This window comes from Lepus europaeus, chromosome 1 (assembly GCF_033115175.1).
Source record: "Lepus europaeus isolate LE1 chromosome 1, mLepTim1.pri, whole genome shotgun sequence".
Lineage (NCBI taxonomy): Eukaryota > Metazoa > Chordata > Mammalia > Lagomorpha > Leporidae > Lepus > Lepus europaeus.
Window position 1 is genome coordinate 93,938,296 of NC_084827.1, and position 13,176 is coordinate 93,951,471.

The 13,176-nt window shown below is 34.9% G+C and overlaps 1 protein-coding gene across 2 annotated transcripts in view; it reads right to left on the reverse strand.

Moving 5' to 3' along the window:
* Positions 1 to 408: 408 nt before the first annotated feature.
* Positions 409 to 13,176, reverse strand: part of ARL5A (ADP ribosylation factor like GTPase 5A) — a 30,190-nt gene continuing 17,422 nt past the window's right edge. For both annotated transcript variants that reach the window (XM_062186718.1, XM_062186712.1), the window contains 2 exons: positions 7,886 to 8,037; positions 409 to 4,795 (listed from right to left, as the gene is read on the reverse strand). In XM_062186718.1, coding sequence (XP_062042702.1) covers positions 4,747 to 4,795; positions 7,886 to 8,037 — 201 coding nt within the window. In that variant the 3' untranslated portion in view covers positions 409 to 4,746. The remainder of the gene's footprint in view (positions 4,796 to 7,885; positions 8,038 to 13,176) is intronic.

A 13,176-nucleotide genomic window follows, 5' to 3' on the forward strand; every position in this document is an offset into this window, starting at 1 on the left:
CTGTAAATGGAGTCAAACCAAAGGCGGGATTTTGGTGGATACACACACAAATAAAATGGCTCAAGATTTAAATGACGGCACTTAAGATTCTAACCACCGAGATTTAAGAAGCTACTCTTATTAAGTAAACAATAAACTTTTACTAAGATTTCCAAATATACAGTATACTCTCTTGTTAAAACTGTTTGAAAAACAAAACAGAATAGAGCTCAGTTTCCTAGTCTGCCTTACCTAATACCAGTGTCAGGACATAGTTCAGCGGTTTCGCTGGTGCTTCCTTACACTGTGGTTGGTAAAGGTTTGGGTGGGTGTCTTTCATGTAAAGGCTTTTTATCCAAATAAAGCACAAATTGTGACTTAGAAACCCTCAGGACTGTGACACCAGTAAGACAAGAACATACAATACCATAGAAAACAGATATAATTTATTAGATGGATTTAAAAATCAACACAAATCAGTTTTAGGCACTTCTTGAGTACAGACTGTGGGATTTTCTTTTTCTTCTTTTTAAACTAAAGAACAGAGACCTAGAAGGTAATACCATACAGATTTAAAGTTTAGTTTTTAGAACAACACACAAGGGCTAGACAAATAATAAGAATTATTACATAACTAATCCAACTGTATTCTGTTACATTTCATCACAATTCCATGTGTTCTTAGGATCAAATAGAAGTATTCAAAGCTCAATTCTAGCTTTCTTTCCTTTACTCCACTATCAAGGTCTTAACCAACCATACTTTCCTTGAGGGAGCATAATACAGTTGTTTTTGTGTAAGTGGATCTGAAAAGGTCTATTTCTCATATAATATCTTCATCTACATAGTTAATGCATGTCTTAAAGCACATTTTGATAGAATTGTAAAGATAGGCTTTCCATTAGAAATTTCTTTAAATATCTAACATTTATCTTTTTTTTTTTTAAGTAAAGATGAGGAAAATAATGGAATGTGGGCATGGCTTGAAGAATATCTTTAGGTAAAACACTACATATGAATTTGGTTTGGCATATTTTTCCAACTCAAACTGGCTGAACTGGTATTCTCCAAAGCATAATCACCTTCAGTAACTGCAAGCTAATCCATATGTAACATACCCTCCATGTCTAAATAACAACTCAAGGAGCTGGCAGAGTCTTATCTTTCCAAATCTACTCAGTATATGAAGTTAAAATTAAGAAGCATTAAAATGTTAACTACAGTGTAACTTAAAGGATTTTACTGCAGGCATCTATGTGCTGTATGCACTGCACGCTGTCCTGATGGACTCAACTCTGACAAAGCTTTATCACCAGCAAGGTCCAAATCGGTTCATCAAGCCACTTTGCGGGAGGACAGCAAGAAACTAGAGAAGCCACTTAGATACTAGTGGTTTGGGGCACAATGATTATAGGTAATATTTAGAATATCTGCAGAACCAAGATAATGTATCTTCACTGATGGCGAATGAAGATACAAGAGAGCTAGGAACAGCTGAGATACGGGAAAGCTGACCCTGAAGCAAGAAGTTCTATACTATTTGCAGAGTGGAAAGTTTCAAAGTTCAGTCACGTGAGGAATCCTCTTCTCTTCACTCAGCCTGGACAAAGGGATGGATGCCAGGATACCAGTGGGCCATTTCAGAGAAGACGACCCCATTAAGATAATCTATGATGTGCTGCTGTCCTCTATATACAAAGGAGAACCCACCATATTCCTGAAAATGCCTGCAGAGAAAACTAAAAGTTGCCTACGGTTTTTCTATTTACACTAATATAAACAGATTTTGAGGTTGTCTGTACTGTATGTGGCTGCTGTAGTCACAGCAAGAAATGTAAAGTGCCTGTAAGAGAAGAGACAATACAGTCCCATTTCTAGGCATTGTAATTAATATTATACACTCAGACGAAAAAGAAAAGAACATCTCAAGAACTTCCTGCCTTTCTTCAAGTTCCCTGTACTGTGCTGAAACTCACTGAACTACCCACCAGGCAGTTCTCAAAAGGCCAGCAAACAAACTCTTCTTCCTTCTGTTTCGTGCTTCGCTTCTAAAAATCACTATTACTACCTTCACTAAAAATGCCAGCCAGCACTGCCAAAGCACATTTTTATTCTTAAGGCAAAATGTCATATAAGAGAATGAATACCCACTTCCCACTGACCCCAAGCCACCTGCCTTCATTATTATTTTTTTGTCCATCATGAGGGCTAAGATGTGCTGGGAGAGAAAAAGAACTGAAAAGTTCAAACAAGAACCTTAACATAATTGTGAGTATACTTCATAAATGTGATTATGACAAAATTAAATATTAAATTTCTTTTATCAAGGTATCAAGAGAAGCTACATGACTTTCAAAATTAATATCAAAACAGGATATTTAAATCTAGCCACACATACAGATGAATCTTTGCTTCTGTTCAAAGCTGAACATAGTGACTATAAACGAGATATTTGCTTGAACTCCCAAGTAGCATGTTAAAAATCCAAAAGTACTGCCCTTTAATTCCACTTACATTATACATAAATTGCCCATGTAACTACTGATGAGGCTCTCTATCTTATCTGGAAGTTAACACTGTGAAAATGATGCTGACATCTTCAGCCAAGAATTGAAGTCTTGTTTTCCCAGTTGTAATTTCAGTTTTATGTAACAAGTACACAGACACCACCTCATTTTTAATACTTAGCCCAGATGGGTAGAAAGCAACCAAATCATGTTTTTACAATGTGGTAGAAGCTTCTGTGCATTCTCATGATGTCATCTCAGAATTCATTACACTAAACCAAATGTAAAAATGTAGGGCATGCTTTAAACATTCAATTAAGAATACATTTTAATCAACACCTTGATGACACAGGAATGTGCTGGTACTGTGCTGAACTGATGTGGCCGCAATCAAGGAACTGCTGGAATTAAAAAACAAAAAGTACAAAAGGCTCTGCATGGCTACTTTGCAGAATACTTCTCTCTGATAAATAGACTTGGGTTTTTAAGGGAATTTTTAATTTACAAGTAACTCATTATAGTGATTTAAGAAAATATGAGAACGTATGAACAAAGCTTAATGATGATGTACGTTTGTAAAAGTATGCTGACAAATACTAAATGTTGTAATTGTATTTTGAACATATTATAAAACACAAAACGTCCAATGTTAAATACTGATCTTTCATATCTGAGTTGGAATTAGAAATTGAGTATTTCATATTTGGTAGAAAAGAACTTTCAAAGTTTTCTCAATGTTTTTAGTACATAGTATTATTCCTCTCCAAAACCTTTATGAAATTGAAAACATCACTCTAAAAGTAGTTATTTTTTCCTTGAATATTCTAAATCTAAAAACTGGCAGTTCAGATTAATCTTCAGATTTTTAGGACATGAAAGATACTTAAATAGAGTATCCGAGAATATGCTTTAACACATTTAGGATGTTTGTTTACAGTTGAGACAGAAAAACCTCAACTTTTAGATATCAAAAAAAATATCCTAAGCAAACACAGAAGGTATTTTGGGTCAAGTTATTTCCTAGTACAAACAACACATCATGTCAATCGATTTTTAAACCAAATTCTTAAAAGCATTCCAAAAACAATCACATTTTATAATTGTCAAATAACGCATTTATGTGGAAGGTACAAGAAAACTTACAAAAACAAACTCAAATTATTCTGACTCCTAAAATAAGAAATTTGCAAATTAACTAATGCTGTTGCTTGAATATGCCTTACTCTTAATTCTCAAATTCATTCAACTGCTTCAAATATAATTTAATATTTAAAAAAACTAAAGCTAAATTACTTAATAATATTTATAGAGCATTACTTCTCTGGATAGACCTGTTTCCTATCACTACTCAATTAATACTAATAAGAAAAAACTTGATAGTTTTTTTAATCGCAATTTATGATTGACTGATTCATGAATAATTTGGTTAGCAACTTAGACCAACAAAAAGAATAATCTGGTAACTGCTCATTATACAGTTCTGTCCATTAGTAATCCTTAACCAAGAATCTGATAACATATTCCACTTAACTGGATTGTATGTTTTCATATGTGGGATTGGGCAAAAAAAGAGGTACACAGTTATCAAGCTTTTGACTTTTCCTTTTTTTTTTTTTTAAAGTAGCTCCATGATTTGGGGGCTGGTTAGTACAATACAGAGAACAAAGAGGAAACATACAAAATGGCACTTACTACCAATGCCAGTGCTCATCTCATTATGGTTATAACCAAGAATATTATTAATTTTTGTGTTACTTGCTTTTCTTTAGCACATAAACCAAAGCCATTAACTTGACTTGAGGTATATATACAATACATACACAAAATACTTTTCGTAAGTAATGTTACATTTTAAAATATTGGAAACCTAGTATCTGTGATTTGCAGTTTGACTAAATGGAACGAGAAAATAACAACATTCAACAAGGGAGGGTTATACTGATACTAAAGCTCTTAGAAGTTCAAAATGCATTCCTCTCCCTTTGTACTTACCACAGGCTACACAATGTCCTGAGAGCATTCACTATGAGAAAAATGTCAATCACAGCTTTCATAACTTACTTTGGAAGGAATAATGAGAAAGTAAATTGGAAGGTGAGACTTCATCTTTGTTTTCAAACAAGTGGTCTGAATTTTTCTTCTTATAGAAAATGTTTAAATCAGTTTATTATAAATATATCTAAACCATTAAATTTTGCAGCTTTCAGGTAAAGTCCAGCACACTGTTTACACAAAGTCTGTAAGACGAGGTCAGTAGAGATCATCTAATCTTAAGTCGGGACATCATCCATTCAAGTCCTTGACATAATCTGAAGAAAACAAAATTATCTGATTAAATTATGAACTAAAGAACTACGGACAGCAAATTAAAGGATGGTATCATTTTTCATTTATCTAAACAACAAAGATTAAAAAAAAAAATCAGTAATACTTTCAATGCTGGGCTGTTGCCGTGAAACCACACTCTCATAAACACAATCTCTATGCTTAGAAAAGTGGCTAGAACACAGTCTGACACACAAAAGCAGCTCAATAATTACACAACGAATGCCCACAGAAAGCAATACTGCAATATATATTAAAAATATTTAAAACAGAAATACTCTGCACTCCTTTTTCTACTTCTAGAAACGTATCCTACAGAAAGTCAGCAATAAACAAATTTACGTATGAGACTGCTCATTATTTTAAATAGGAAAAAGTATTTAAATGACTAGAAATAGAGAAAAAAATTAAATCATGGGGCATTCATATGATTAAGAACTTTCAAAATTATTTTATATGATAAAATGCTCATGATATAAATAAAAATGGCAGAAAATTAAACTAAATATAGAGTAGAATGCTAAAAAAAGTATATGTATAATACATTATATATGTCTGTAAAAAATTTGAAGGCAAAATCTCAATAAAATTGAAAAGAATCCAAAACTTTTAAAAGGGCTATCATTATAGTAAAATACATGAAATGTTTAGCAAGAGGGAAATAGTTGTACACATTACAACAAAAATGAAGCACTAATTAAGTGTTAACTATTATTTATGATGAACTTCTGCAGACAAAAACAGAAAAAACAAATGGCAACAGGTAAATCAATGGTCATTTTGAAGTGGCCAGGTCATAGTTTCTCCTATAACTAGATTCCTTTACTGTAAACTACTGACAGGAAATAGTTTAAATAAGAAAAACAATAGGTGAATATATTATTTGTTAAAGGAATACCAACCTAATAACAACCTAGAAACTACACTAAACACTTAATATCACTGTCTTTTTTTGTTTGCTTTGTTTTTTAGATTTTATTTATTTGAAAGGCAGAAGCAGAGCGAGAGAGAGGGAGAGAGAGACCTTCCATCTGCTGGTTCACTCCCCAAATGGCTGCAACAGCCAAAGCTGGGCTGATCCGAAGCCAGGAGCCAGGAGCTTCTTCCTGGTGTCCCAAGTGAGTACAGGGGCCCAAGGACTTGGGCCATATTCTACTGCTTTCCTAGGCCATAGCAGAGGGCTGGAGCGGAAGAGGAGCAGCCAGGACTCAAACCGGCGCCCATATGGGATGCCACACTGCAGGTGGTGGCTTTATCTACTATGCCACAGTGCCAGCCCCAACATCATTGTCTTAACTAATCCTTACAATACTGAAATCAGAATCATTCCTATGTTACAGAGAAAACCCAGGCTTGGCAAGATTAACAAATGGCAGAAGTGGGAGTCAAACATGAGGTTATACTCCAAAGTTTGTGATCTCCAATCCAATAAATTAACAGTAAGTATCAACAGTAAATCCAAGAATTTAGACCAAGGAAGTTACCCTGCAGAAGGAAAACAGAACGCTTCCCCCCAAACCAAACATATTTACTTGCTAACTGCTACACAGGCCCATATGAACCAACAGTTGATAAGATACCAGAACCTATTCCTTTCTTCTTTTGAAAATGAAATCTATTTTTCCTCTTTCTAAAATAAAAACCGAGTTCATACCTATACTAATCCTTGACACATTTTCCACATAACAACTCAATTATCAAAGTATTCAAAATAAATCTTAGGTCAATCCTAGATGACTTGTCTTTATTTCCAAATTTAACATTATAATTAATGCTTTTGCTTGACAGACCAAGAGCTATAGCTGGAGTACTTCAAACAATTTGAGGAAAATGGAACTAAAAGATGTATTTCAGTGCAAAAATTTTTTGAAATCCAAAAGTTCATGAAAAAATTCATATTACAAAAAAACTACATGGGTATTTCAAAAGATTTTGCATCACAAACTTATTCTACTTTCCATGAACTTTCTGAATTACCTGTATCTCAACATATAATAATTTGACAAACATACAATACATTTCTACTCAGATTATAATTATGACCTTTCAAAGGTCTGTAATTATACCTTTTATTTCACTAAAATCAGGCTTCACTAACTGAATATGGCTTCACCCTTCATCACGGACTCCAACAGAAAAGAATTTCTCCCACTTTGGCTACTTTGTCTATCGATGCCCTATGCCTCTGAACCTCATTCAAAATTTATACTCTCATCTTCGATTTTTTTCCTCTGCTTTTAAATACACAGATCTGCCAAAACAACAAAATGTTTTAGTTTGCTCTTCGTTTTAGCTTGTTAATCTAATGCCTGCTATTTCATTTCTTGTTCCTTCTCTTGTCACATGCATGAGTTTATAGCTATCTTTGTTTCCTAATATCCACTTCCTTTTTTTAATTTATTCATTTATTGTTAAATTCAATGGCACTCTCTCCCTCCATCCTTGGTGTGCCAGACCTTATATGACAATGCTGTCCACCACCTCCTTCTTGAAATGCCTTCACCTCTGGGCACCAAAATACAGAAAATTCTCCTATAGACACCCATGTCTCTTGCAGTACCTCTCATCCAGAACTAAGAACCCTCTCTCCAATTTCATCAACTTTTTTTATTTATTTATTTTTTTTTAGTGAAACAACTCCTTGACATTTGAGGCAACAGTAAGTATCCCCAACCTAGTCTCACAAATGAATCCTCTCCTATTTCAGAGTACGAATAAAACATCAATTAAACACCATCAGTCTGTAGGCCTGTAATGAGGAGACACTGTATGGAAAACACTCCAGACATAGGACATGCTCAGTAAGTGTTTACAAGAATTATTTCCTGACTTCTCCAGCTTTTAAAGACATCCCATTACCACATCATCTATATGCTTATATGCACTAGTTCAGTATGTTTATGTGTGTGATGTTTATATTGTTTGTTACTATTTACATAACGAACCTAAGAAGTCTCCAACTGTGGACATAAATTGTGTCTCACATCTCTTCCTTGCAATGTTTTGAATTGATTTTAAGTGAATGTACATGCTTCTAAACTAAATACATGTTATCTGAGAGAAAGACTTCTTACCCCTCTCCAGTAAGAGCACAGCAGGCCTGGATATGCCACTGGTGATCTTTGATAGAAGTCAGCTTCAAAAACTGAGAGATTTCTGCTACAGTCATGCATTCTTTAACATCTTGTTTATTAGCAAAAATCAGCAATCCAGCTTTCCTTAAGTCCTATAAAAGCAAACAAAAGTGTAAAGGCTAGTATATTCGTCTATGTGTTTTCCAAATAATATTTTCATAATGTTAGTAACCTAACCTAGAATGTCTCAACTATTGGACTTAGAATCTCTGAGAGAAGGTAAAGTTAACACTGAACATATTTTAAATAAATATCTATTTGTATAATTTACATATTTCTTTGGCCATATTTTTAATAGCCCTAAGTGCTATATTTAACAACCCCATCTTCAAAAATAGTATGTATCCATTCTATTCCAAAACTACATTTAAACAGTTATTAAGAATACCTTACCTATACTCTCCTGCTTCATCTTAAATAACTCACGATTTAAATTCTCTGTTTTAATTATAAATCTATCTAACAGTTTTGGACATTCTTTTTTTTTCTTTAACAGTGGCAACCTTTATTAATATTTACAAAGATTATGATTCAGAATAGTTCAGTTATAAAGGAACAGGTGCTTTGGATTATTAAACAATGTTATGGGGATGACCAGAGCATAATAGAACTAAAAGGGACAATATTTAAAAATGAACTAAAATTCAAAATACTAGAGTCCCTGCTGTTAATCCAGTAAAAACATTAACTTTTGAAATGATTCTAGTAAAAGTCAGATGGACCTTTCTGACAGATCTAAGTGACCAGTTAAGTATGGAAACTCATAATAGGTTGCTGGAACTCAAGATAACCCTATGCTTATCTGACACCTTCCAGAGAAAGTTCAGGTGTCTTAGAAACAATGAGCAAAACATCATGCAAGATACGAAAACTGCTAATGTGTCCAATCAGTGTCAGGATGGTTCCAAGGTTGCTTTTCTCAAGCGGAAAGTTTTGGACATTCTTATCTCTACGTTCCAATCATTTCTCTTTTACACATTCCCTTCTCTCCAACTTCCTAATCCAGCCTTTCACAACCCAGGATGAGAATTAAGCTCTACAGAAAGTGTTTCTGGTGACTTTACTCCAAGTCTCGCAACAACATACATAGCTAGGACCTTCTATGTACATAGGAAATAAGCAAACAAATTATATGTAATGTACACAGTAAGGCCCTAGGGCTTACTTTTCAATCAAGAAGCACCATCTTAAACCAACCATATTCACCCTCTGGGATTTAATTCCTTTATTTTTATCCATGAAGGCTTCTTAGATTTGAATATAAAACAGGATCATCTGGGATTGGCAATAAACTTATTAAAATTTTCCAATTAATTTTATCACTTCTATGCCATGACTCTGAAGCAGTCTTTAAACTTTCCAAATTTGTTCCTTCATAACAAAATAGTGAGTATCTAATCTGAGCAAGGCATTCACCACACCAACCCTATCCAAATATAATAACTATGCACACACCTAAATGCTGTTTTATTCACAAAACAGGCCAAACGTTCTTAGTTTCTTTTCACTCTCCATCCTCTAACCTTTTTTAAAGTTTATGACATCCTTTGTGACCTATTAAAAGTTAAGGATGCTTTCCCCATAAAAATGCACATTTATACCAAATTTTTTTTAAAGTTTATGTACAATTATAGGATGTTAATACCCTAAAGTCCATTTGTAGGACCTGGGCCAAAAATCTATGAAGAACGCACTCAGTTAATGAAGCTCTCATAAATTTCTTCCTGTATCCACAAAAATTACGAGACACTGACAGTACTTTTGGTACTGTGCTTGCAAGCTTTCCCAAGTACGTTAAATGCCATCTTTCTTTTTCTTGGAGACTTTAGGGGGAGATTCTGGTTTCAATAATATGCATATATGTTTCAAGCAATGAAACTGTCAGTAGGTACAAATTAAGATTGTTCCACATTATCTTACTTTTGTTAGAATCTAGGATTAATTATTTCTTTCTGATGTAAATAAAAATATAAGCAGTATGCTTATTTGGTTAAAAGGAGTTATGTAAAACATTTTACATAACCAAAACTGACTTTTAGCTACAGTGCCCTCTGCAGTACTGTAGCTATTAGTTCTACCACAGTTAATGACTCAGCACGGTCAGAAAGGAATACTGCTAGAACATAAAGAACTTTAATATCTTTTGTTCAACTAGTTTCACTTAAAGTTCACTTCACTTGTCTATATAAAAAACAAACAAATGTAAAGGTTGAACAATTATGTGTACATATGTACTCATTATCTAGAATGTAAAATATTTTTTCTCTTATCAGAAATAGAAAATGGAAACACTGTCAATAGTTGATAAGTGGCCGAGTTACCAAGTAGGTGGATTTTCCATGGGACTAAACTCGTATCTTCCTAGGTTTCAGTATCTTTTGCTGGTGTGTGTTGAAGTCTTTATATAGGTCAGGTTTGCTAAGGCTGGCATGCTCAAAGAACAAATTTCCGACATAAACACTTGGCACAGGTTAAAACACATGATTTATAATATCTGAAGTTATTCAAATTCATCACTCTTAGTGATGAAATTATTTGGACTGAAAACTGGAAAACACAAGAAACAAAACAAAACTGAATATATATTTTTCTGGGTCTTAAGGGCTCAAATTTTTTAATTTGGGGTTCTTGGTTTTTTTTTTTTTTTTTTTTTTTTTTTATTTTTGACAGGCAGAGTGGACAGTGAGAGAGAGACAGAGAGAAAGGTCTTCCTTTTGCCGTTGGTTCACCCTCCAATGGCCGCCGCGGTAGCGCGCTGCGGCCGGCGCACCGCGCTGTTCCGATGGCAGGAGCCAGGTGCTTATCCTGGTCTCCCATGGGGTGCAGAGCCCAAACACTTGGGCCATCCTCCACTGCACTCCCTGGCCACAGCAGAGAGCTGGCCTGGAAGAGGGGCAACCGGGACAGGATCGGTGCCCCGACCGGGACTAGAACCCGGTGTGCCGGCGCCGCAAGGCGGAGGATTAGCCTGTTGAGCCACGGCGCCGGCCATGGGTTCTTGGTTTTTTAAAAATAACTATCTTATCTGTTTTAAAATATTTAAGAAGATATAAAAGATCTTTCTTTGCTTTTTATTATATAACATCAAAATCGATTATCCATTTTAACAAGAGAAAACAGGTCTATTGGATTAATTGTTCATCAGCTTGATTTTAAGAGGTCAAAGTATATATTGGATTAATTGTTCATCAGCTTGATTTTAAGAGGTCAAAGTATAAGGTAAACAACATATTCTTTTGCACATAAGTCACTTTAAACACTCTAAAGTATTTTCTGCTACATACTATTACAGATTTCTGAGTCTTAAATATATTTTAGTTAAGAAGATGAGTAACAGCAAATGCAAGATACATTTAGATGTTCTATATGTCACTATGTCAGGTACAGTTGTCAATTTGTTTCTCAAAGTCCCATTTGTGAGATAATTTCTAAAAGCTGAGTCATTCATGGGGCCAGCACTATGGTGCAGCAGGTAAAGCTGACACCTACAATGACAGCATCTCATATGGGCATCGGTTCAAGTCCCAGCTGCTCTTTTTTTTTTAAATGAATTTTTAACAGACTCAATGTAATTTGTAAATACAACTCTAAGAACATAATGATATTCCCTTCCTCCTTCCTACCCTCTCTGCTTCTCCCTGTCATATTTTTGTTTTTGAGATACCATAGTTTAAAACTACTTTACAGTAAAAAGGCTCAATATATCAACAAATAAGTTTAACTAGTAAAAAGCAAAAAGACCCTAGTTTAGTTGGAATACAGACAATGGCTATAAACAATTGAATGGGAAAATGACCATTTCACCCATACATAGAAAAAGCTGTTTCACTTCTGATCCAGTAATCGCTTAGGAAATGCAGCAGCAGATGGCCCAAGTGCTTGGACCTGTCACTCATTTGGGAGACCTGGAAGAAGCTCCTGGCTCCAGCCTGGCCCAGCCCTGGTTCTAACAGCCATCTGGAGAGTGAACCAGTGGATGGAAAATCTCTGTCTCTCCCTCTTTCTAACTCCTTCAAATAAATAAATAAATCTTTAAAAAAAAAAAAAAAGTTAAGTTTTCAGAATAAAATTTCAGACTTTAATGTCTCGGACTATTTTTAAATTAATGAGCTTCAAGTTTTGTTTTTTTTTTTTTTTTTTTAAGATTTATTTATTTGAAAGGCAGAGAGAGAAAGAGAGAAGTCTTCCATTCTGCTGGTTCACTCCCTAGATGGCCGCAACGGCTGCAGCTGCGCCAATCCGAAGTCAGGAGCCAGGAGCTTCTTCTGAGTCTCCCACGTGGGTGCAGGGGCCCAAGGACTTGGGCCATCTTCTACTGCTTTCCCAGGCTATAACAGAGAGCTGGATGGGAAGTGGAGCAGCCAGGACTTGAACCAGTGCCCATATGGGACGCCAGCAGTGGCTTCACCCACTATTCCATAGCGCAGCCCTTAGTTCCAAGTTTTAAACTTCATTTAGTTGTATTTAAAATTTTTTAAAATACAAAGCTTTGAGAGTAGTTTAAACTTTGTACAGTTTTGTATTTTATAATACATTGTAAAGAATTAGTATCAGTGATAATAATGTAGTATGCACAAAATACCCAACCAATCCCATATCTAAATTGATTTTTCTTCCCTAACATTCTTATTCTTTGATCCACTGTCTCTCTCCAGAACTCTCCATTTGACTTTCGTTATCCCTATTGAGTGGCTTACTTTAGCTTCCCAGTGTATTCGTAATTCCTTTCTTTTCTGGTAGTTTCCTTTCTCTGGCTCTTCTCACTTTCCAGCTAGCCCTTATTTATGTCTTTCTCTTTTTCCCTCTCCCTAGCAAAGAGCCTAAGGAAATAAGAAGACCCAAGTTCAAATCCCCTTAAACAGAAGATCAAGTCACATAAACTTTCTGGCCTCAGGGTATTCATCTGCAACACATGAAGCTAAGGATCTGCCCAAGTAAATGCCCCAAATAGCAAAATCCAAACACTCTGATCCCACTACTGGGCTCTTCATACTGATCCGGCTACATATTGACTGATTAAGTAAAAACCAAACAGAAAAGCTACCTGTTAACAGTGTGTTTAAAAAAAAAAAAAAAGACAGCCAAGGGAAAAATAACAGGTGCTAACAGGTGCATCTATTTCTCTTGTTCCAAAGTATTCATAAAATGAGCCACTAGAATTATTTGTTCATTACAAAGTTGAAAAGAGACAAGAATCCTTAATATGCCTCTTTAATAGCTTGTTGCTTGTA